The sequence below is a fragment of the Pyrus communis genome, chromosome 3 (genome assembly GCF_041283825.1).
Source record: "Pyrus communis isolate YQ-2024b chromosome 3, ASM4128382v1, whole genome shotgun sequence".
Taxonomy (NCBI): domain Eukaryota; kingdom Viridiplantae; phylum Streptophyta; class Magnoliopsida; order Rosales; family Rosaceae; genus Pyrus; species Pyrus communis.
Window position 1 is genome coordinate 20,595,843 of NC_142567.1, and position 22,882 is coordinate 20,618,724.

General features: G+C 36.4%; 1 protein-coding gene and 1 pseudogene across 1 annotated transcript; one reads left to right on the plus strand and one right to left on the minus strand.

The window, feature by feature from the left end:
* Nucleotides 1-3,871: 3,871 nt before the first annotated feature.
* On the minus strand, nucleotides 3,872-9,797 carry LOC148698117 (receptor-like protein 2; annotated as a pseudogene).
* Nucleotides 9,798-17,894: 8,097 nt separating this feature from the next.
* LOC137715214 (magnesium transporter MRS2-11, chloroplastic) lies at nucleotides 17,895-22,869 on the plus strand. Its single transcript, XM_088691246.1, has 14 exons — nucleotides 17,895-18,362; nucleotides 18,468-18,540; nucleotides 18,757-18,827; nucleotides 19,009-19,094; nucleotides 19,185-19,275; nucleotides 20,435-20,503; nucleotides 20,764-20,844; nucleotides 20,941-21,106; nucleotides 21,200-21,245; nucleotides 21,394-21,474; nucleotides 21,922-22,004; nucleotides 22,256-22,299; nucleotides 22,385-22,501; nucleotides 22,583-22,869. Exons 1-13 carry the CDS (start codon nucleotides 18,009-18,011, stop codon nucleotides 22,478-22,480), a joined length of 1,341 nt encoding a protein of 446 aa, XP_088547372.1. The 5' UTR covers nucleotides 17,895-18,008; the 3' UTR covers nucleotides 22,481-22,501; nucleotides 22,583-22,869.
* Nucleotides 22,870-22,882: the final 13 nt, after the last annotated feature.

Genomic DNA, 22,882 nt, shown 5'->3' on the forward strand with positions numbered 1-22,882 from the left:
TAAAATCAATGGAAAATATCTGGATATGTTAGCAAAGTATTACTCGAGCAAACTAAAATTAGCAAACTGTTGTACTAATTTGGTAATTAATTACTCGGCAACGACAATTCTACAGAAGGTATGCGCCACGCGTGTATCCAGCGCGTCGGATTAACACGATTCTTCTTCGTCGGTGCATGCATGGCTAGCGCGCGTAAAGGTGTTGATATCGGGGATTTGGCAGCTTTCCTTTCATCCACGCGGCGTTTTGGAAATGATTGTGTGGTCTAATGTTCTCCGTATTTCGGTGGTCTGTCTTAGCAATTTTTCATTTTTGTATTTTATTATATTTTTCTTTTTGGTCTCAAGTCTGCCTCAGCAAGTTTCGAATATGTGTGTTTTTGGGTCGGATGGGTTATAATTGTGCAGACCCAGAACTGAATCACTTCCAATATTGCACCTTCTCATTCACTCAATTGTGATTAACGAATATGTTGTACTATTGTTTTAATCGAAACTGTTCGTATTCTCAATTGTCTTTAAGAGATTACCTTAGCAAAGAACTAATCAAATTGAAGATCATTGAGTTAGAGATCACATATGTATCAAATAAATGGACGAGTTATAGTTAGGATGTAATTATTATCTAAATTGTTAATTTTTTTTTTCTAGATCACCCACAAACACGCTCACGCGCGTGCGCATACACACACATATATATGTGTATGTATGTATGTATGAACTATCTTTAAATTGATTGATATATTCATATAAATTATCTTAAAAAGATGAATAAAAATAAATAAATGACTCCAATTATAATGTGTATATGGTGAAATACATTAATCAGGTTTGGTGAACAATATTGTTTATCTATTAAGTATTAAGTAGACACACGCTCGTGCCCGCACCAACACACGCGAGCGCGCGCATATATATATATATATATATATGTATGTATGTATGTATGTATGTAAGTATAAACTATCTTTAAATTGATTGATATATTCATATAAATTATCTAGATCACCCACACGCGCGCACATACACACACACACACATATATATATATATATGTGTATGTATATGTATGTATGTATAAACTATCTTTAAATTGATTGATATATTCATATAAATTATCTTAAAAAGATGAATAAAAAAATAAATAAATGACTCCAACTATAACGTGTATATGGTGAAATACGTTAGGTTTGGTGAACAATATTGTTTATCTATTAAGTATTAAGTAGACACATATGTTATCATCTGAGAATTTAATCCAAAAAATAAAACATAAATGTCTCTAAAGATGAGAAAATTCTACAATATCATGTTGTATTTCATGCAAATGTGAAAATTAACATTTTCATTCTCGGGACAAAGTAAATCACTCAATTAACTACTTGTACTTGTAAAAGATGTGGGATTTGAATGCCCACATGGTTTAACCAAAAGTGAAAAGTAAGAACACTAAAAATAGTAGTATTGTTATATTTTTTTTTGTTGTTGTATGATATGGTTTTCAACATGCATTAATTTTCTTTGTAGACTTCCGCACGTAAATGTCTCTATATCAAGAGTATGCAATGTATGATATAACAACACACAAGCTCAAGAGTGAAAGCAATAATAGTAATATCCCTCTCTCTCTTTACCTACATCTTTTGTGTGGTATAGTTACGAATCGGAAATAAAGCCTATCTGGTACACTGTCTATGAATTGAAAATACCTATCTCGCCACATCTTCTTAAAAATCAAAGAATCAGAGACTCCCCAAAAACCTACAACAAACTCATGCTACTAGCATTTTATCCCATTATTACCTGGAGACCATTACGTGCTAATCATAGTACAGGGGTGATAATGACTACATGAACTGGATGAGAATAATATGGAGATAATATAGACATTGTCACATCTTTTATACCATATGGAATACTTCACCCCATCTTGGTTAATCCTCGGCTGAATTGACTCCAAGATAATAATTACGATAATTAAGACTGATAGTAATCACTATTCTAAAAATTCCTGCCTAACTTCACTTAGGCTCTACCTAGGCGCTAAGCAGTTGATTACTGTTCCGATTAATTCCTAGGTGTTTGAAAATTAAAAAAGCACGCAAGCAACTGCCTAGGTGGTCCGCTTACTCACCCACCTAGGTGTTAGAAAATTAAGAAAGGACGCAAGCAATTGCCTAGGCGGTCCTCTTACTCTCCCACCTAGGCATATACCTAGGTCGCGACTCTCACTTAGACATAAAATAGATAACTTTCATCGGGTTGTTTTATTAACACCCCACATCTTCATGAATACACCCCACATCCAAAATGTGCCTCTAAAATTCCAGCTTTGTCCTCCATTTTTTTGAAGCCACCCCATCCCCATAAACAAATGACAGCAAAAAAGCTAGCTAGACAACCATGGCCTACCCACATAAGAGGTTTCCGTCATCAATATCAGCATAGCCAAAAACCCCACACGTCGCCGAAGTTGACAGCCAAGACCGACTTTCTAACAAATCGAGAATTGTCCAACACTCTTGATTCACACATCCCATCTCCCAATTCCCTATTACCTACCGGCGAGTGGCTGGTGATTGGATACATACATACATACATACATACATACATACATATATATGTATGGAGAGGGAGAGCATGGCGAGTGGCTAAGATTTTTTGCCTAGACACTGTGGTGGTTGGCAGCTGGCATAAGGGGGTGGATAGGATTTATTTTGAACTTCAGAACTTAATTCGTTAGGGTAAAAATGGAAATTTAACTGAAAAAATAAAATTATGGGGCTTATTCATAAGATTGTGGGGTGTTAATATAATTACCCTTTTGCATTTTATTTTTTCAATAATTATAAGAGACTTGTTCAAACTTGGATGAACACTCATTATATACTTGTTCCCCATGTTTTCAATATGTTTTAATACTATATAATCTATGTCATTTATGTATTCCCATACCATTATGAATTTTTTTTAAGTATAAGTAAACATTTATTTACATATCATATAATAAATTTAATTAAAATTAAAAAGAATTGCCTAGGCCACACCTAGACGTTTAAGAGCTAGACTCTTATCCATCGCCCAATTAGCACCAAACGCCTTTTATAACCTTGATAGTAACGTCTGGAAAAAATATTAAGTCATCCAACAAACTCAATTTAATGGATTGATGATACAAACTTGGGTATACACAAACCTTAAGGCCAGAAAAAGCTGGTGAGTTTAGCAGTTAGAGAACTCATGGGAGGTAAAACAAAACAATCACATAGAACACAGGGAAGAGAGTGGTTATAATCATAACACAATGAAGAGAATGATTTCAGGTTTTAGGGGTTTTATTATAACCATTTTGTTTTGGTTCTTGGTTTTTGTTTCAAAATTTTAAAAATTAAAATTAAAAACTTGTTTGATAACAGAAAATAAAAAACTAAAAAACAAAATAGTTATCAAACTAGCTTGGATTTTACACAGTATGGCTTCCCTTGACGAAGCAGGGCATTCTCCATCAACACTTTAACATGATATAGGACTGAATACCGGAAGACATTGTTGGGAACCATTCTAGGTGAATTAGGCTTCCGAGAGATTTACTTGCAGTAAATAAAATCTGAAAGATGGTTTTCAGGAGAATCATTGGATGCTAGACGCGAACCCTAATGATCCAACTACTAAATTCTTCTTCCAAATAGAATAAACAACTGCAAGACATGGACTCTCGGAGGTAGAACTTAGAGAGTAATAAAAATAAAAATAAAAAGAAGACAACCAGATAAATTTGTACATGAGAACACAATATTTGTCTCGACTTCAACCAGAATATACTGAAAATACTTAGGGTTAATACAATGTAAGAATACAAAGTACATATAATCTAACTTCTCAGCCATCTCCTCATCCTGATCATACACATTATTCTCATAACATAGAGCCTATCTGGTACACTATCCATGAATTGGAAATACCTATATCGCCACATCTTCTTAAAAATCAAAAGAACCACAGACTCCCCAAAAACCTACAATAAACCCAAGAACAAAGAAAATATAAAACCATGGAAGTTGTTTCCCATCATCCACATCTTCGCCATTCTCATTATCTGCTGCATCAACTACATTAGTTGTTCTGCATTCGTTTGGTAGCGGCTCCCCTCAAATGCAGAGGATTGGAAGCTTCGAAGCTGAGTGCTTGTTGGTATTGGTCCTTCAAGATCATTGTATGAGAAATTCAAATATGACAAGAAATTAAGGCCCTTCAATGATTCTGGGATTTTTCCAGTCAGATGATTTTTGGAGAGATCCAATGTATCCAAGTTTTTGAGGTTGGATATTTGGTCTGGGATGCTTCCAGAGAAGTTGTTGAAGCCAAGGCCCAACTTATGGAGAAGCTGCAGTTGGCCAATTTCAGTTGGTATATTACCGCTGATGCTATTGTTGTATAGGTATATAGATGGTGGGAAGAAATATAAATAATTGTACTGTAACGCTTTTGCACCATCGCGAATTTTGACGAAGATAGGCAATTCAAGGTAGTTTTGATACACTTGAGCCGAAGTTCCTTCATATAGCAACATCGCTAGTCTGCAAAGTTCCTTCGGAAATTCACCTGAAATTTGGTTGGACCCTAAATTTATGTAAAAGAGCCTAGGAAGAGTCCCTAACCAAATAGGAACTGACACTGTGATTCTGTTAAAATCCAAATTCAATATCTCTAGCTTCTTGAGCTTAGATAACCAAAATGGTATTTGACCAGTGAGCTCACATCGACTCAAAGACAATATTTGAAGATTTTTGAATCCATCAAAATCAACGAGGCCATCATCAGCTGGAATTTCCTCACCTATAAAACCTATATGAAAAGGTCACGACTATGAGACTTTCACAACGCATCAATATGTTCATTGCCCCCGTGAGGTTGGTCCATTTGTTACCACTAAGCGAGAGGAAGGACAAGTATTTCAAGAAAAGAATCTCAGGTTGTATTTATCCCTCTATGTCGTTTAAGCTGAGTCGAATTGCTTTAAGAGACTTGCATGAATAAAGGCTTACTGGAAAGGGGCCATTGAAGTTGTAACTCCATAGGTCAATCTTACTAAGTATACTAAGTTTGGAGAAATTGAGTGCGGAGATGTCTCCTTCCAAGTTGTTATCCCCCAAAAGTAATTCTGAAAGATTGGTGCAATTCATCAAAGATGGGGGTAGAGTGTTAAGAGAGTTGACTTTTTGTAATTAGTTTAGTTACCTTTTTTTTTTAGTCCTTATAATCAGATTGTAATTAGGTTATTTGATGTTTATTTCTTTCCTTGTAAATCACTCTTGTACATTATATATTTTCCTCCTTGGTGAGAAGAATGATATCAGAAAATTAAGCCCCAAAGATAAGCTCTAATTAGCATGGTATCAGAGCAGAGATCCTAGGATTTATGCTCTACCCATTCCCTCAAGCAAACTCGACCCTCCCATGAAGAACCTACCACCACTCCACGGTGGAAACAATTTCATCCTAACCGATCTTACCCCTATACTAAACACTACTACCCTAACTGACCCTACCATGAATCCTCCTGTTTCGAGTTCTTCCGACATGCCTCCGGAGTCCTCAGGTAACTATGGTTATGCTTTTAATATGAATAATTGTGCTCAGTCCGATTGGATTATTGACTCCGGTGCCATAGATCATATGACCTATAACCCCACTGATTTATCTTGTGATACTATTCCACTTCAACGAAATATTACTAATGCTAATGGTGTCACCTCACCGGTAATTGGTGCTGGCACTGTACGCCTCACACCTACCCTCTCTTTGCCGCATACACTACTTGTACCTTCACTAAGGCATAAATTAATGTCTCCTGGCCAAGCTACTGAGCAATTGAATTGTTGTGTACTATTGTATCCGAAGTTTTGTCTTATTCAGGATATTCTCACGAAGGAGATAATTGGTCGTGGTACTAAGAGGGGGATCTCTATTTTGTGGACGATGTCAGTACAGGACGGGTCAATCTCATCCAAAGAGCCGTTGATCACAAACGGCGTCAGATATGGTTATGGCATCACTGTTTGGGTCATCCGTCTTTCAGTTATTTACAGCATATGTTTCCGGATTTATTTGTTGGTTGTTCGGTTTTAGACTTTAAATGTGACACTTGCGTATTTGCCAAGAGTCACCGTGTCTCTTATCCGTTGAATTCTAATAAACGTGATATTCCTTTTGGTCTTGTTCATTCGAATGTTTAGGGACCATCTCCGATTACTACTTCATCTGGTATTAGGTGGTTAGTAACGTTCATAGATGATTGCACACGGATGACATGGTTATACCTTCTTAAGCATAAAAGTGATGTGTTGCTGGCATTTAAGACATTCCGCACCATGGTTCAGATATAGTTTTCTACTAAAATCCGGATTTTGCGTTCTGATAATGGTGGTGAATATGTTAATAATGATTTTACACATTATTTAACTAATCACGGAATCCTCCACGTGACTACTTGTCCTCAGACTCCTCAACAGAATGGGGTGGCTGAGCGCAAAAATCGTCATTTATTAGAAACAGCTCGATCGCTATTGATTGGGGCGGATGTTCCCTGCTCTTCTTGGGATGTTGCTCTTCAGACTGCCACTTACCTTATCAACCGTATGCCATCCAAATTATTGAATTTTCTTACACCTTTGCAAGTTCTTGCTACATTCGTGTCTCTACCATCCGTTTTAATGCTCCCACCACGAGTTTTTGGATGTGTTTCCTTTGTTCATCTACATAAAAATCAACAGACAAAACTTGACCCATGTGCTCTCCGGTGTGTTTTCATGGGGTATGGATTACATCAGAAAGGGTACCGTTGCTACCACCCTCCTTCATGTCAGATGTATACTACCATGGATGTTACTTTTTCCGAGTCTGAGATGTATTACTCTTCGGCTTTTTCCAACCCTCTTTTTCAGGGAGAGACACTGCATGACGAGCAGGTTTGGACCATGGCTGCTGCTACCATTGATCTTCCGTTGCCACTATTAGCCGAGCCCGCAGTGGCTGCACTACCAGCCCAGCCAACAAAAGCAGCATCGCTGCCCACAGAACTAGCGGCAGGCACTGCAGTGCCGTGCTGACCTACGGCAACAGTGCTGCCACTTGCCAATCTTGAGACTTCTACTGATACTACTCCCTTCTTGTCTTAAAATATAGTATCACCAGATGACCATACTCCAGAGAATATTCCTGAGGTAAGATCAACTATCCCTATTGATGTATCCGATGTTCCGAATTATCAGTTACCTTTCAGGCACAACCGGGGAAAGCCACCCAATCGATATTCACCGGAAACAACGAAAGGCTCTAAATATCCCATTGCCAACTATGTGTCATCACATAAATTATCAGAACCCAGCAAAGCTTTTGTACAACAAATATCCAATGATAGCATACCAAGTTCATTGAATGAGGCACTATCTAATGATCGATGGATCAAGGCAATGGAGGAAGAAATGGATGCACTTCAGAAAAATCAAACACGGGATTTAGTTCTGCTACCCCGAAGAAAGAAGAAAGTGGGATGTCAATGGGTGTACACCATTAAGTACAAAGCTGATGGGTCAATTGAACGATACAAAGCACGATTGGTGGCCAAAGGATACACTCAGACGTATGGTGTTGATTATACAGAAACATTTGCTCCAATAGCAAAGATTAATACAGTAAGAGTGTTACTTTCGTTGGCGGCTAACTTGGATTGGCCATTGCAGCAATTTGATGTGAAAAATGCTTTCTTACATGATAATCTTAAAGAAGAAGTGTATATGGATATTCCACCGGTTTCACAACTCGGATTGGTGTGTAAGTTGAATAAGGCATTGTATGGATTGAAACAATCACCTCGGGCATGGTTTGGTAGGTTCCGAACGGTTATGAGGAAGTATGGGTTCAGGCAGAGCAATTCCGATCATACACTTTACTTAAAACGTCGAATGGGTAAATTGACAGCACTTATTATTTATGTGGATGATATGATTGTTACAGGTGATGATAAAGAGGAAATCTCAAGGCTGAAAGATTACTTAGCAATTAAGTTCGAGATGAAAGATCTTGGTGGATTGAAATATTTCTTGGGTATAGAAGTAGCTCGATCTAAACAGGGTATATTTCTATCTCAAAGAAAATATGTTCTTGACTTGTTAGCTGAAACCGGAATGCTTGATTATAAACCAGCTGACACCCCTATAGTCCAAAATCACCATCTTGCCGTGCACCCTGATTAGGTTCCCACTAACAGAGATCGTTATCAAAGGTTAGTTGGGAGGTTAATTTATTTATCTTACACCAGGCCTGATATTGCATACGCAGTAAGTGTTGTTAGTCAATGTATACATTCTCTGAGTGAGACACATATGGGTGCAGTTGAACACATCCTACGATAGCTGAAGTCTTCACCAGGTAGAGGTATCATGTTTTCCAAGAATGATCATTGCCGAATAGAGGGTTACACCGATGCAGATTGGGCAGGCAACGTTACTGATCGTCAGTCCACATCTGATATCTTAACAACGTTACTGATATCTAGATTGGGCAGGCAACGTTACTGATCGTCAGAGGATCAATTAACGGATATCTTAACTAAAGCTATTGCAAGTCAAGCGTTCTACAACTCTCTTGTCAAGTTGGGCATGAACGACATTTATGCACCAACTTGAGGGGGAGTGTAGGAGAGTTGACTTTTTGTAATTAGCTTAGTTACCTTTTTTTTTTAGTCCTTATAATCAGATTGTAATTAGGTTATTTGATGTTTATTTCTTTCCTTGTAAATCAATCTTGTACATTATATATTTTCCTCCTTGGTGAGAAGAATGATATTAGAAAATTAAGCCCCAAAGATAAGCTCTAATTAGCATAGAGAACCTTCAAGATAGTTGAAATGAAGGAAGATGAATTTTAGCTTAGAGAGCTACCCAAAATGGAAAGGCATCACACCACTGAAGTGGTTATAGTAGAGGTTCAGAATTGCAAGATTGGTGAGGTTGACAATTCTATCACTAATGGATCTGTAAAGCAAATTAACGGGTAATGCAATTTCTTCAAGGGTAGTAGCATTATAAATATCTCTGGAAGTAATCCTGAAAGGTTATTGTAATCGGCAAGAAAAACTTGCATTTTGGAACACTCCCCCAATCCTTGAGAAATTTTGCCACTAAATTTATTGAAGGAAAAATCCAATACATTGACCAAGGGAGAATAATGGAGACAAATCAAGGGATAGAACCCGAGAATGTGTTATTGCTTACATTGAAACTAGTCAAATTTCTAGTTTGATGAAAGAATGAAGATGGAATAACACCATGGAAGTGATTGGTGAAAAAATCCACCACTTGGATACTACTAGATGGTAGAGAAAACGGGAGCTCACTGGAAAGAAGGTTATAGCTCAAATCAAGGATCTCAAGACGATTCACGAAAGGGAAGAATCCAATGTCTTGTGAAATTGAACCATAAAGTGAATTGTGAGAGAGATTTATGTAGGTGAGATGTGTGAGATTTCCAAGTGAGGGATGAATGCCTCCTTTGAGTCCCTTGAAGGGCAAGTGTAAATGGGTGATCCAACCATCTTGATTGCAAGTGATACCCTCCCAATAGCAACAATTGATGGAAGTCCAATTTAAAGGAGAAGGAGAAGATAGAGCAAGGGTGAAGGCCATGAGAGAGCTCTTCTAAGTTTGGTGGCATGCATGATTTGTAGATACAAAGTGAGAGAAGAATAGGATGGAAAGGAAGCCAAGAAACATTGGGTTATCAGGTTGCACTAGCATGCTATGTTCTTGGTGAGAAGTGAGATATTAAGTTCCTCTCAAGTTGTATATATATTAGAGGAAAATAAGGTTTAGAAGCAAAATTAACCAAAAGCATAAGAGAGATTAATTATATCAATTATAATGTAGAATTCTTGGCAACTACACATGCAAAGATGCTCAACTACTCCAAAACTTTCTCATGCAATCAAGTTTTGGTCTCATTAATGTTATCTCGAATAAATACTTGTCACCTATTCAAAAAACGCACTGTCCGTTCAATAAACAATTATAACGTGATAAAATAATGACATGAGAAAATCTTTCCAACCACGTGCTAGACCCAATCTCGACTCCCAGAACCTCCCAAGAACCAACGGAGAAGTTAAACATCCTTTTCAATTTTATTCCGGCCATAGTTGACAATCTCAGTCCGGTAAATTCCTGGAAACCACCCTCATGTGTATAAGTTCCAAAATTCTCTAGTCTCATATATGCCACTAGACATATATAATGTTCTTTTTAATATTCTTTGACATGTTATTAGACATATAAAATCTTGAACAATTAAATAAATCTTTTCATATCCATTATTTATCGGTGGTCATGTGTGTGTGTACATTGTCTACTTTAATTTTTTATAAATGTTGACCAAAAAATGTTTTGATGCATGATTTTCAGAGGGTTGCCATGTGTGTGTAATTTTTCTTGTAAGAACCTCAAAGTCTAGTCTTCCTCTTTTGTTTAAGGAGATCTTGAAAGTCTACTTTAATTTTTTTTTTCTTCTTGGACTCGAATCATATTTCTAACCCAATACATTTCCACATTCTTCACGACTTTAACTACCCCTAAAACCCTATATACAATTTTAATTTTTTTTTAAATTTTTTTTTAGTAAAACTATAGCATTAATAAGTTATATAGTTAGTTAGTGTCGTTTCTGAGTTTTTGGTGGCCTAGGACGAGAAACTACAATGAGGCCTTTACGACACATTATTTTCACAAGAAAAATAAAATGTAAATTCTTTTTTATATATCCCTTTTTCAGGCTTAAAACATATTAGTTTGACCAAAATAAATAAATAAGTATACATAGAATATATCATTCTCAATGCACAAGATTGCCGATCCACTTAACTTTTTATGTGTCATAGTCGACCTAAAGTAATGTTCAACAACTTCGATTGAATTAGCTCTTTCTTTTTAAAAGATTACTTATATATATACATACATATTTTTCATATATGTATACTAGTATAAAAAAATTTTGGGGCCCCCTTCATGCGAGGTCCTGAGCGGTTCGATTGGGGAATACCTCTTTACAAAAGTAAACCCCTTCACACCCAATACATCTAGTTACTTAATATTCACTACAATTATTTTGATTATATTGATGCCTGAACTAATATCTTTCTTCATCAGACAAAAGATTTCAGTCATTCATGGTTCATTAATTTTGGCAAAAATTTTAAGTTAAAGTTTCCTACATGGTTCCCAAAATGGTGGTCAATCCATGGCCCAACAGCCATTCTCCTACCAGAAGAACTTATGCAGAAAATCTCCATCAATTTCTAGCCAAAATTTGACAGAAGCAAATTCAACTACAGAATTACACTTCTACCAATATTCATGGCCAAGTACAAAGTCCCATAGATCTTGAAGTGGAATTATGAAGTTGTTACCAGTGAAGTCTACAGAGTAAAATGAGTTAAGTGGTGGGATAAATTCAATCAACAGAGGGTTATCAGTCAAGTCCTCTCTGAATTTCCCATTACTCCACATCCAGTTATTTCAACCCAGCCATTGCCGCCAATCATTCTAGCGTAGTCATTATCGGACATTAGTCCATCCTTATCCCTCAAAGGAACAGTCAAGTCACCCAAGACAACAAGAACAAAGAGCAAGGACAAAGCTGCCCAGCTCCAAGACCTAGCTCAACAATTACTTGCAGAAGCAGCAATGCTCCATACTGAACATGAAGAAGCTTCTGACTCAAAATCTTCAGATGCATCCTCACAGCAACCAGTCGATCCAAATAGCCAAATAGCTAAATGGACCGACTACCAGGATTTTCAAGACCCATTTGCATGAAGCCATGTGAACACAGTTAGTCATCATGTCAAGTCACCATGTGAACACCATGTCAGTTACCATGTGAAAATTCAATCATCATTCCAAGTCACCATATGGAGCTTTCAGAAAATATTCGCATCAATAATTCCGACAAGGCAAAAAACCATTTAGTCAGCAGAAAGAATCCAGAACATTCCATAGTAAAAGCAACAATTGTTCCAACAAGTTCACTATTCATCAATTGTAAAAGCAAGTCATCATCCATCTTGTGCTTCAACGGTAAAAGAATCAATCTTCCAAGTCTCATTTTCCAAGTCTATAAGAAGATGACTCTGGAGAAAGAGAAATCAAGTTAATTTTCCATAAATCAAACTTTCTTTGGGTTCACACTGTATCCAAAGAAATCAAAATTGTAAACACTTTCAATTTTCAAATGTCAAGGATGCATGCGTGCACCAATATCCTTTTCATCAGTCATTTTCTTATTTGCTATCTGAATCGTCAGTAAATCAATTGTAAGTCCTAGTGTAAGTTTTGCAATAAAACTTATTTTCAAATTATATTTGCATCATTATTTTCATTATGAATATTTTCATAACAATTAATTTCAATTGGCATAGAATTCTTACTCACAGTCAATTCAACGAATATCTCAAGTTCAAGGTAAACACAAATCAGTCAATCATACATTTGTTTTTATTCATCTATCACAATCGGTTCCATACTTTGTTTAATCCTACATATGAACATCATTTGCTCCCACTTCTGCCCCATTTGGTATCAGAGCCAAGTGAGTGGTAATTAAGTTATCATCTTTATAGTCTATTCATATTGTTCACATTTCAACTTTTTAGTTACAGTTTACCTTATATGTTAACTTTCTGAGTAGGATTGTTTACTCTCAAACAAAACAGTAAGTCGTGTTCCAAACAATGAGTCCATAGGATTGGCATAAGCGGAGAGAGGGTTTAGCAAACAGGCGGAGAAAGTAAAACTGGTAAGATTTCTGTAATTAGAGAACTTGCATTTTGAACAATGAGTAGATTATTTAGATCTAGTTCAACTACCAACATTAGCTCCATGTCTACTTTGAGTAAGATTCCAGACATGGTAAATGAGGAACAAAAGTTAGAATTTCAAACAGATGAAAGCATTGATTTTGGAGATTAGAACATCCCCAAAATATCTAGTAAAAGTATTTACAAAAAAAAAAAAAAAGGTCATTAGTTTCTTTTAGAAGTGAACATCATGTTAAAATAGTCAAGAAAGCTTATGCTCTCAATAAAGAACATGAGACTTGTCAATTATTTACACCAAAGCAAATCAAAGCTCATAGAAAAGATGGTCACAATTACATTCACATAGGTTTAGTTCATATCATAGTAAAACCTTTAATAAGAAGAGGCCTTAATACCTTTATTTTGTTATGTCTCCGAGATGCAAGATTCACTGACTTCATAGCATTCTTGGAATGATCGAGTGAAGCCTTTATAACGGGCCAATTCATTTTGATTGTTTCCCAGATCTCACAATAAGCATTTCAAATCCTCACATGCTAAAAGCACTCACATTAAACATCAAAACTTCAGGGTATCAAGTCCTTGAAGGAGTTCAACCATTAGCCTTAATCGAGTTTATTACAAGGTCACATGAACAAATATGAATTTCCAAGCCGTAGTTAAAAGTCATAGAGATCACACACTCTTGGAACAAACCAATTAAGAGAATGCCAACATCAAAATACCCAGAACTATCAAATGGTCAGATATCGGTCTACCTTCAAATTGGTGTTTGATCAATGAAAGTAAACCAGTAAGCATACAAGTTTAGAGAACCAATTAGGAATTCTTTTTCTGGATCCACATCAACCAACATGGTGGATCGAGATCAAGATTTAATCAATTCCCCAGTCAATAAGAAATTAAAATCAGTAGAAACTAGCTCAGTAGTCACCCATCAAGAATTAATTAATGATTTAATCAACATGAAGTTAAAATCAGTAGAAACAACCTCTCAGGTTACACACTCACGATACCAAACTAACACCCAAAACCAAGAAGAACAAACCTCCCCAACGGAATCTGATTTCGAAGCAAGTCAAGTCAACCACCAATAACTAGTCCTAAACAAACCATTCAAAATTCAATGAAAGAAACTCAATATTGACATTGAAGCAACGGAAAATATTCCCAGAAGAAATACCTTTAGGGAAAAATATACAAAAGAACACAAATTGGACGTTTACAATAAATGGACCAATTTCATGAAAAAACACATATTTAAAGTATTTTTCTTCAATTTCGTTGAGAAATATAACAAGTCTGAAAAGAAGTAAAAAGTCATCATCAAAGAAAATTGGGTCAAAGAAGATAAAACCATAGTCTCTTCTAGTTGCCCTCCACAAGAAACAATTTTAATTACGACCGCAAACACACATATACCAGCCACTTCTTTCAAACTTCCCAAAGAAGATACAGGAGTTATGCCAGTCATTGAACAAAACAATTTCACAAACCAGAGTCTACACACCATAGGAAAACAGTTAGATAAAATAGAAACCAAAATAGATAGACTTTCACATCCCAAACCAACAATTAAGGAGAAATATTTAGTCAACTTCCCATAAGCCTCGTTTAGCACAACAGCTTTAAAGACGATCTCCACTAGTCAAAAAAAAAAAAAAAAAAAAAAAAAAGGAATCAAATGTTACAAGAGTTCAAACAGTCAATGTCTTACAACATCCAAATGAATCTCAACCAGAAACAACTTCTGTAATATGAGATTCAGAAGACGAGAGTGAAACAAATTCAATCAGAAAAGTAGAAGAAGCTTTTCATAACCTTGAACTAAAACGAATCACAAATAAAAAGTCAATCCAACAACTCTTACCAAGAATTGGTATCCAAGACCAACATCTCTGGATATTCAATTTGAGGAAAGAAACATCCAGAACCAATTCTCAGTCTAAGCTAATAAACTCTATGAATAGAACATAGATGGATTATCAGAACAAGAATTTCTGAACAAATTACAACACATCTCCATGGTTGCTAATAGTTATATTACCAACCATAATCTTAGTCAAGCCCAAGTTGGCGACCTTTTGGTCACTGGAATTACAGGAATGCTCATTCTTTGAAAGGCTCTAAATATCCCATTGCCAACTATGTGTCATCACATAAATTATCAGAACCCGGCAAAGCTTTTGTACAACAAATCTCCAATGATAGCACACCAAGTTCATTGAAAGAGGCACTAACTGATGATCGACGGACCAAGGCAATGGAGGAAGAAATGGATGCACTTCAGAAATTAGAAATGCAGTCAAAAGAGATGAAGGAACACCTATTTTCGATGAACGGATCGGAAGGGAAGTTCTAGACGCACTCAACACGTTACTTTTCACAATCATAGAACACTTCATAGGAATATCCAATAATGTTACCTCAAGAATTCATGACCAACTTAGTAATTTAAGTTGTCCAACCCTAAGCAATTTTAGATGGTACAAAGATGTTTTCATGTCTAGAGTCATGCTTAGAGAAGACAGTAATCAACCATTTTGGAAAGAAAAATTCATTAATGGTTTGCCAAACTTGTTTGCCCATAAAATCAGACAAGTTTTAGTCAAAGAAGGTATCATACCATATAATACCCTTACTTATGGAAATATTATTATTATTATTATCCAGAAGGAAGGATTAAAAATGTATATTGATATGAAAATTACAAAACAAGTCAAAAAAGACAAGTCAATAGCCAAATATGAGTTAGGAACATTTTGCAAACAATATGGATTACCCCCTATTGCTCCATCCAACAAAAAGAATAAATCAAAACCCGACAATAGGTACCCAAATAAGAGACACCCCAAATACAACAAATACAAATTCAAAAATAAGAATATTGAAACAAACAATTTTTTCGAGAAACCCAAGTCCAGCAAAAAGTGGAAGAGGAAGCCCTTAAGAAAATTCCACTCCAAAAACCAAGAACAAAAAGGAAATTGCTACAAGTGTGGCAAATTTGGTCACTACGCAAACAAATGTAGAGTCAAGAAAATAATCAACCAGCTAAAAATCTTTGAAGAAAAGAAAGCCCAGTTAATCCAAGTCTTAGAATTAAGAGACACGAACCATAGTCAATCCGAAGATGGTTTAGAGTCTAATTCGTCTTCTTCCACTACTCCTCAAGTAGCCTTTCATCCCCTGACATCAAGATAGGATGCACGGATACTTGTTGTAAGAAAATTTATGTCCTCAATAAACAAGAAGAACAAGAAGATCTTCTTATCGAGTTAATCAGTAAAATAGATGACCCTGAGTTAAAAACATTTTACTTAAAAAAGCTTAAAAAGTTAGTCTCCCAAGAACAGACCAGTACTAGTCAACCACAAGTAACCCCAAAAATCTGTCTTAGTACAACCCTGGAAAGGTTTAGTAAAAGAACAAATTAAGTTTCTAAAATCAGAAAACCTAGAAATTCGTTCGCATCTTAGAAGCATTCAAACATGAGAATTTCTTAGGAACAATGAAATCCAATCACCATCAGATGAAGAACAAAATAATCTTCATCTGATCAAGAATGAGAATCCAAGTCCCTAAATAATCCAACCCAAAACTTAGTATTAGGATTACTACAAAAGATCAAAATCCAGAAATGGTATTCTAAAGTAAAAATAATAATTGAAGATTTCCAGTTATAAATAATTGCCTTAATCGATTCAGGTGCAGATTTAAATTGTATTTAGGAAAGTTTAATTCCTACTAAATATTTCCATAAATCAATGGAAATCCTTAGTGTAGCAAACCAATCACCAATGCAATTAAAATAAGAAATTTCCAAAGGCATATGTTTGTCAAAACAATGTGTGCTTTAAAACACCATTTGTTTTGATAAAAAAACATATCAGACCCAGTCATCTTAGGGCTACCCTTCATAGCTCTATTATATATTTTCAAAGTTCACCACAATCGCATAACCACAAAATGTTAGGATAAAAAAAATCACATTTGAGTTCGGCACGGAAATAGATTTCAAAAAATTAAGACAACTACAAAAGGATAGTATTTCAAAAACCATCAATCTAGTTACCAAAAAATCACAACAAATTAATTTCTTAAAAGAATAAATTAATTACAAAAGAATTGAAGAACAATTAACAAACAAATCTTTATTACAAAAACATTGACAACTTTCAAAAGAAACTTGTTAATGAAATTTGTTCTGACATTCCCAACGCTTTTTGGCACAGAAAACAACACATCGTTAAACTTCCTTACAATAAGGAGCTTAATGAAAAGAAATTACCAACAAAAGCCAGGCCAATTCAAATGAGTCAATAAGTTATGGAATTTTTGCAAAACAAAAATTAAAGAACTTCTCAATAAAGGAATAATCAAAAAGAGTAAATCACTCTGGTCCTGCCCTGTTTTCTATGTCCAGAAAAACGCTGAATTAGAAAGAGGAACACCTAGGTTAGTCATTAATTACAAATCTCTTAATGAAGTCTTGGAATTGATACGGTATCCAATTCCTAACAAAAGAGATTTAATTAAGAGACTCAATCAAGCAGTAATATTCTCAAAATTCGACGTGAAGTCTGAATTTTGGCAAATTCAAATTCATGAGGATGATAAATACAAAATAGCATTTGTCAGTTCTTTTGGTCATTATGAATGGAATGTAATATCATTTAAGAATGCACCAAATGAATTCTAGAATATCATGAATGAAATATTTAATCAATACAATCATCCTTCAATCGTTTACATCGTCGGTGTTCTCATTCATCACAATTTGCGGAATAAATTGTTCCTAAGAAATCATGGTGAAATTCGTTGGAAGAAGCTGAGTCTGAAATTGGTAGAATATCTCACCACTGGGCAGAGGTTCAAACGAGGTTCATACGTAGAATTACACTAAACGTTGAGCCGAGCTGCCCCGAGCCGAGCCACGACCTGAACCGTTTCACCGAGCCGCACCTGAAGCCGCCTCTAATTCATTTTCCAACCATAAAAACAGAATGCTAACGGTAATAATAAAATAACTCAATGAGAATATAATTTAAAAATATCTGCAGAAATCCATTTGCACGTTACAGATATTACCCAAATCCTCCACCCTACATGATCGCAGCCAGAGCTCTGCGACTCTGCAATGGCTCTGACTCCATGGCCGTACCTCCTCCAGCTCCCACTCCACTCCTCGCCCCACTCCTCTCAGCTCTTCTACTCCCAATCGCGAAAGGCCGAGGCCTCTCTCGTCTCTCCAATTCCGGTCAAGCTCTCCGTCTCGGTCTCGCCGAGACCCAAGTGCTTTCGATCGGCCACCGAGGAGGACCGGTACAGTGACCCCGAAACCATCTCCGATGACGAAGCTAGACCCCACGACGAAGTTCTGGTCAACAGCCGACATCGAACGACGGCGGCGGCGAAGCGTAGTGGTTCGGGTAGGGTTGCGATGTCGTCTGCCGGTGATTCTTTGCTCGGAATTCGCGAGCCGGTCTACGAGGTCTGTTGCAAGTCAGTTTTGTAATCTGTTTAAGTGCAATTAAAGAATGTGATTAATGTATTAATCCATATGATTAACCAATAAGATTATTTAATTAATTTATAGGTGGAAGAAGTGAAGGCTAATGGGACTGTATCTGTTAGAAAAATAAACAGACGTCAGCTGCTGAAGTCAAGCGGTGAGTTAGCAAATTTAAACTAGATTATTGCGTGAAAGAATGCGTAGATAATATCATTTGTTAAAAAAAAATAGAAAAATACATACGCTGCTTTTCATTAATTTCGTAAAAAAGCTATTTACTTTATACTGCTCTTTGAAATTAAACTGCTAACAACATGATGTGGGTTAATTCTAGTGCTGTTTCCGGGTTACGGGTGTTAATTTTCATCCTCAGGTCTTCGTCCGCGTGACATTCGGAGTGTTGATCCTTCATTGTTTCTCACAAATTCGATGCCTTCGTTGCTGGTATGATTCCATCTTCCATTTTTGGTATTTCATGCTAGTTCCTGCAAATTGTAATGCTTTTGTGTGTGTTCTTACCTGTATAAATATTTAAATTTTGGTAAGTAAGAATCATAGATAACTAATTCTTTTTAAATGGCGGAAATTTATCATACTTACGAGCTTCTTTTGATCCGTCTCTTAGGTCCGGGAGCATGCTATTCTGTTAAATCTAGGCTCATTACGCGCAATTGCAATGCAAGAGCGTGTCCTTATATTTGACTACAACAAGTGAGAGAGCAGAACAAGATATTGCATTGACTTCTAGTTTTGCCTTATCGAGTTCAAAGCATAATACTACTGGAAATTTTGCATGTGCAGTACAGGAGGCAGAGCTTTCATAGAAGCATTGTTGCCTCGACTAAACCCCAAAAATATGAATGGAGGACCATCTATGCCATTTGAGCTCGAGGTTAGCTTTCTTGTCGCGATTCCTATCTTGCTTCATGCTAAATCACTGTTTTTGCTTTGGAATTTCAGATTTATTAGTGTGTGTTACAAATTTGCAAAAGGTCTGCATGTAGAAACCTTACACAAAGATGATTCCAAGAAATGCTACCCTTTTAATTTTCTTCAATTATAAGGGTTCAGTTCTGGAGGATTTGAAAAAGGTTTCTAGTTTGCCTTATTGCAGTTTTTTAATATGGCTGCCATTTGCATTGAATTGGAGGGCCAAATATATAAGTTTTAATCCTAGTACCGTTCTTTATTTTATGACTGACTTCAAAGATATATTAGTTCTTGATGTGGTATTTTGTAAGTTGGATACCCTTACCTGAAAATTTCTATAAGAAATAAGAATCTAACTTATAGGCAGATCAAATGTAAGGCTGAGATTGTTCAAATGAGAGAGAGTGAGATTCCTCTCCTATGTAACCTGCTGAGCTCATTAGCTCATTGGTGAGAAATGCAATGAACATTCTCGGAAATTCTCTGTCATGCTTCTAATTCTTCCCAGAAATCCAAAAGGGGAAATTTCTCCGTTTTTGATCCTATCCTTTTTGAAAGAAAATACAAACACGCACAAATATGTACACACTTTAACAAGCTTGCGGCATGCAGTGAACTACATAAAATACAATTTCAATAACAACTGAACTGAGATTAAAGATAGACAACTTTCCGTTATGGCTTAGGTGTGATTGCTTTGGATTATATCAAATTTCAAAAGGAGGATACACTGTTTGAGTTTAATGTTTCACTGTATCTCCTTTCTCAATAACTTAGAACAAGCTGTAGGTTTTCAATAACAAGGCTTACATCAAGGACCGATTTCTGTGTTACTAATATTCATGTTCCGAAAAGGTTGGCAAGAGGTAAAAAGTGACCTTTTTTGTCATGCATATGCCTCTTCTGCCCAGATGTTTGGATTAACCAAGACAAGTCATTGGCGTATTGTCATTAAGAATAGGGGGACTTTCTATACTTTGTGTAAACTTGAGGGCTTTCTTTGCGTTTATATGATTCATATTCCTTGTCATGCATGTACTTCCTAATCTTTTCACCTATTAAGCTTCTGATTCTCAATTTATCAGAGTGCCGAACATATTTTGTGTTTGTGGTACTTTCAGGTTGTTGAAGCAGCATTGCTCTCAAGAATACAGCGTTTAGAACAAAGACTAATGTATTTAGAACCTCGTGTGAGTATGGGCACATAGTGAGTATTTTAATATATTTTTTTATTCCTAAGGTTCTCTTTTAGGTTCTCTCAGCAGATATCTGCCTTAGAGCTAAATATATCCTCTATGTTCTAGCTTGCAACTGTCATGAAAAAATTAGTAGCTTGCAACCGTCATGAAAAAATCAGTAAATTAAATATCTGCCTTGGAGCTAAATATTTGTTTTTTCAAATGCTGTGGTTCAAGTGAAATCATGTTTAATCTCCTTCAATTGGCTTCAGGTTCAAAAGTTACTTAGTGTTTTGCCGAACCGGTTAACTGCTGACATACTGGAAGAGCTTCGTATTAGCAAGCAAACCCTGGTATAGTTGATCATTTTGGCTTAATGGTAAACCCGTGTTCAGGGGCATTGACAAACATCATTATTAATCTGGTTACCTGTCCTTTGTTGTTGAAAGGTTGAATTGGGTTCGAGGGCAGGAGCTTTCAGGCAAGTGCTCTTTGATCTGTTAGAGGATCCCCATGAAATACGCCGTATATGCATTATGGGGAGAAATTGTATTCTCAAGAAGATAAATGATGACATGGAATGTTCTGTTCCTTTAGAGAAGCAGATTGCTGAAGGTTAGTTTTAGTGCTGTAATTTACTTGAGCAATGTATAAATTGCAAATTCAGTCAATGAGTGTGTATCTTTGGTTTGGTTTTGTAATATACAGAAGAGGAGGAAGAAATTGAGATGCTCTTGGAAAATTATCTTCAACGGTAGGTTCCCCTTCACCCCTAACGTTAGCACGAATGGATAGTGATGCATTTTTTCCCTATGCTATAGTACCACTGAAACGCAGCATGTTTGAAACCTGTGCTATGATGTTCACCGTGGAGTTGAACTTAGTGTTTGATGTATTTGCAGGTGTGAATCTTGTCATGGCCAGGCTGAAAGGCTTCTCGATTCTGCTAAAGAAATGGAAGATTCTATAGCTGTCAATTTGAGGTCTGAATGTTTTTTCTGTTTTTTATTTGTTTATAGCTCTAGACATTCCTCCTGGATGCGAAACATTTATTGATCTTGTTGTTTGACAACCACGAAACCACAGAATCTAAAATGTTTAAGCTGTTAGAAAACTGGGCCAACAACGTATATAGATCAGCATCCTGTTCCACGGAAGCCCCGTCCTGCTCATAGAGAGGCAAACATAAATGCAGACAAGAAACACATAGCTGCAGCCCCATTCCGCACATCATACAACCTCACCTTGAGCTGAATTAGTATTAGTTAAAAGTTTCATATATAATCCTGAAACCGAAAAATTCCCTATTATTTCGTGTTCTGTTTGCACTCTCATACTCAAACCGGAATTGAATTGTATTGGATGCTTAAAGGCCGCACTGGGTGCTTTTCAATTATCTAATGCCAATTTTAACTGATTTCATTTATCAGTTCTCGGAGGCTTGAGGTTAGCAGAGTGGAATTACTACTCCAGGTTGGGACGTTTTGTGTGGCACTTGGCGCTCTGGTTGCAGGTGTGTCCTTAACCTGCTACAAACCCTATCTCTTACCTGTATTAGTTATGTGTAATGCTTCTGGAAATAAGTTTGGGCATTGTGTTGGTACAAATGTTCCAATGGGTTCCGGTTCGATTCTATTCGTTTCCAGTCTGTCCTTGTGCAAAACTTACTACATAACCTACCACATAGGAAATTCTCACGTATTGTGATCATGGCAAGAAGAATCTATCTGCGTTATCAGGAGTCTCATTTCCTTCTAATTTCAGGTATATTTGGCATGAACTTGAGGTCCTACCTTGAAGAACATGTGGTACGTAAAATTCCTCGAATTCCCCCTTTCTTCCGGGTTACTACAACTTGGCCTTGGCCATTACTTATTGCTTAATTTGGTGCAGTTCGCATTTTGGTTTACAACAGCAGGGATACTTGTTGGCGCCGTCGTCGGATTTTTTCTTGTCTACTCTTATCTCAGGACACGGAAAATATTGTAAATGTAAAGTGATTCAGTATAGGTAAAAAGTTCAATGCTCTCTTTCGTTTCGTTAATCCCGTTTGTGTTCTGGAAACTTAATCGCACCTCGTTAATTTTACAGGGAGGTGATGAACATTCAGCTGCCAAACACAATGATACGATTGTACTGTACTTCAATTATTTCATCACTGCTGCTGGTAACAGTGAGTTGAATCCGTTAGGCTTAGCTCCAGCATACGCAACGAGTAGCGATGATTAGTGTTTTATGGCCCTGTAATATTTTGGCCAAGCTGGATGCTGGATTGTGTAAGTGCCCACTGCCCACGCCTTGCGGAAGTAAGAAACAAAGAATGTACACCCCAAAGAACGACATATTCACAAATTACAAACATCAATCTTTAAACGAAACCTAGTCCAGTGA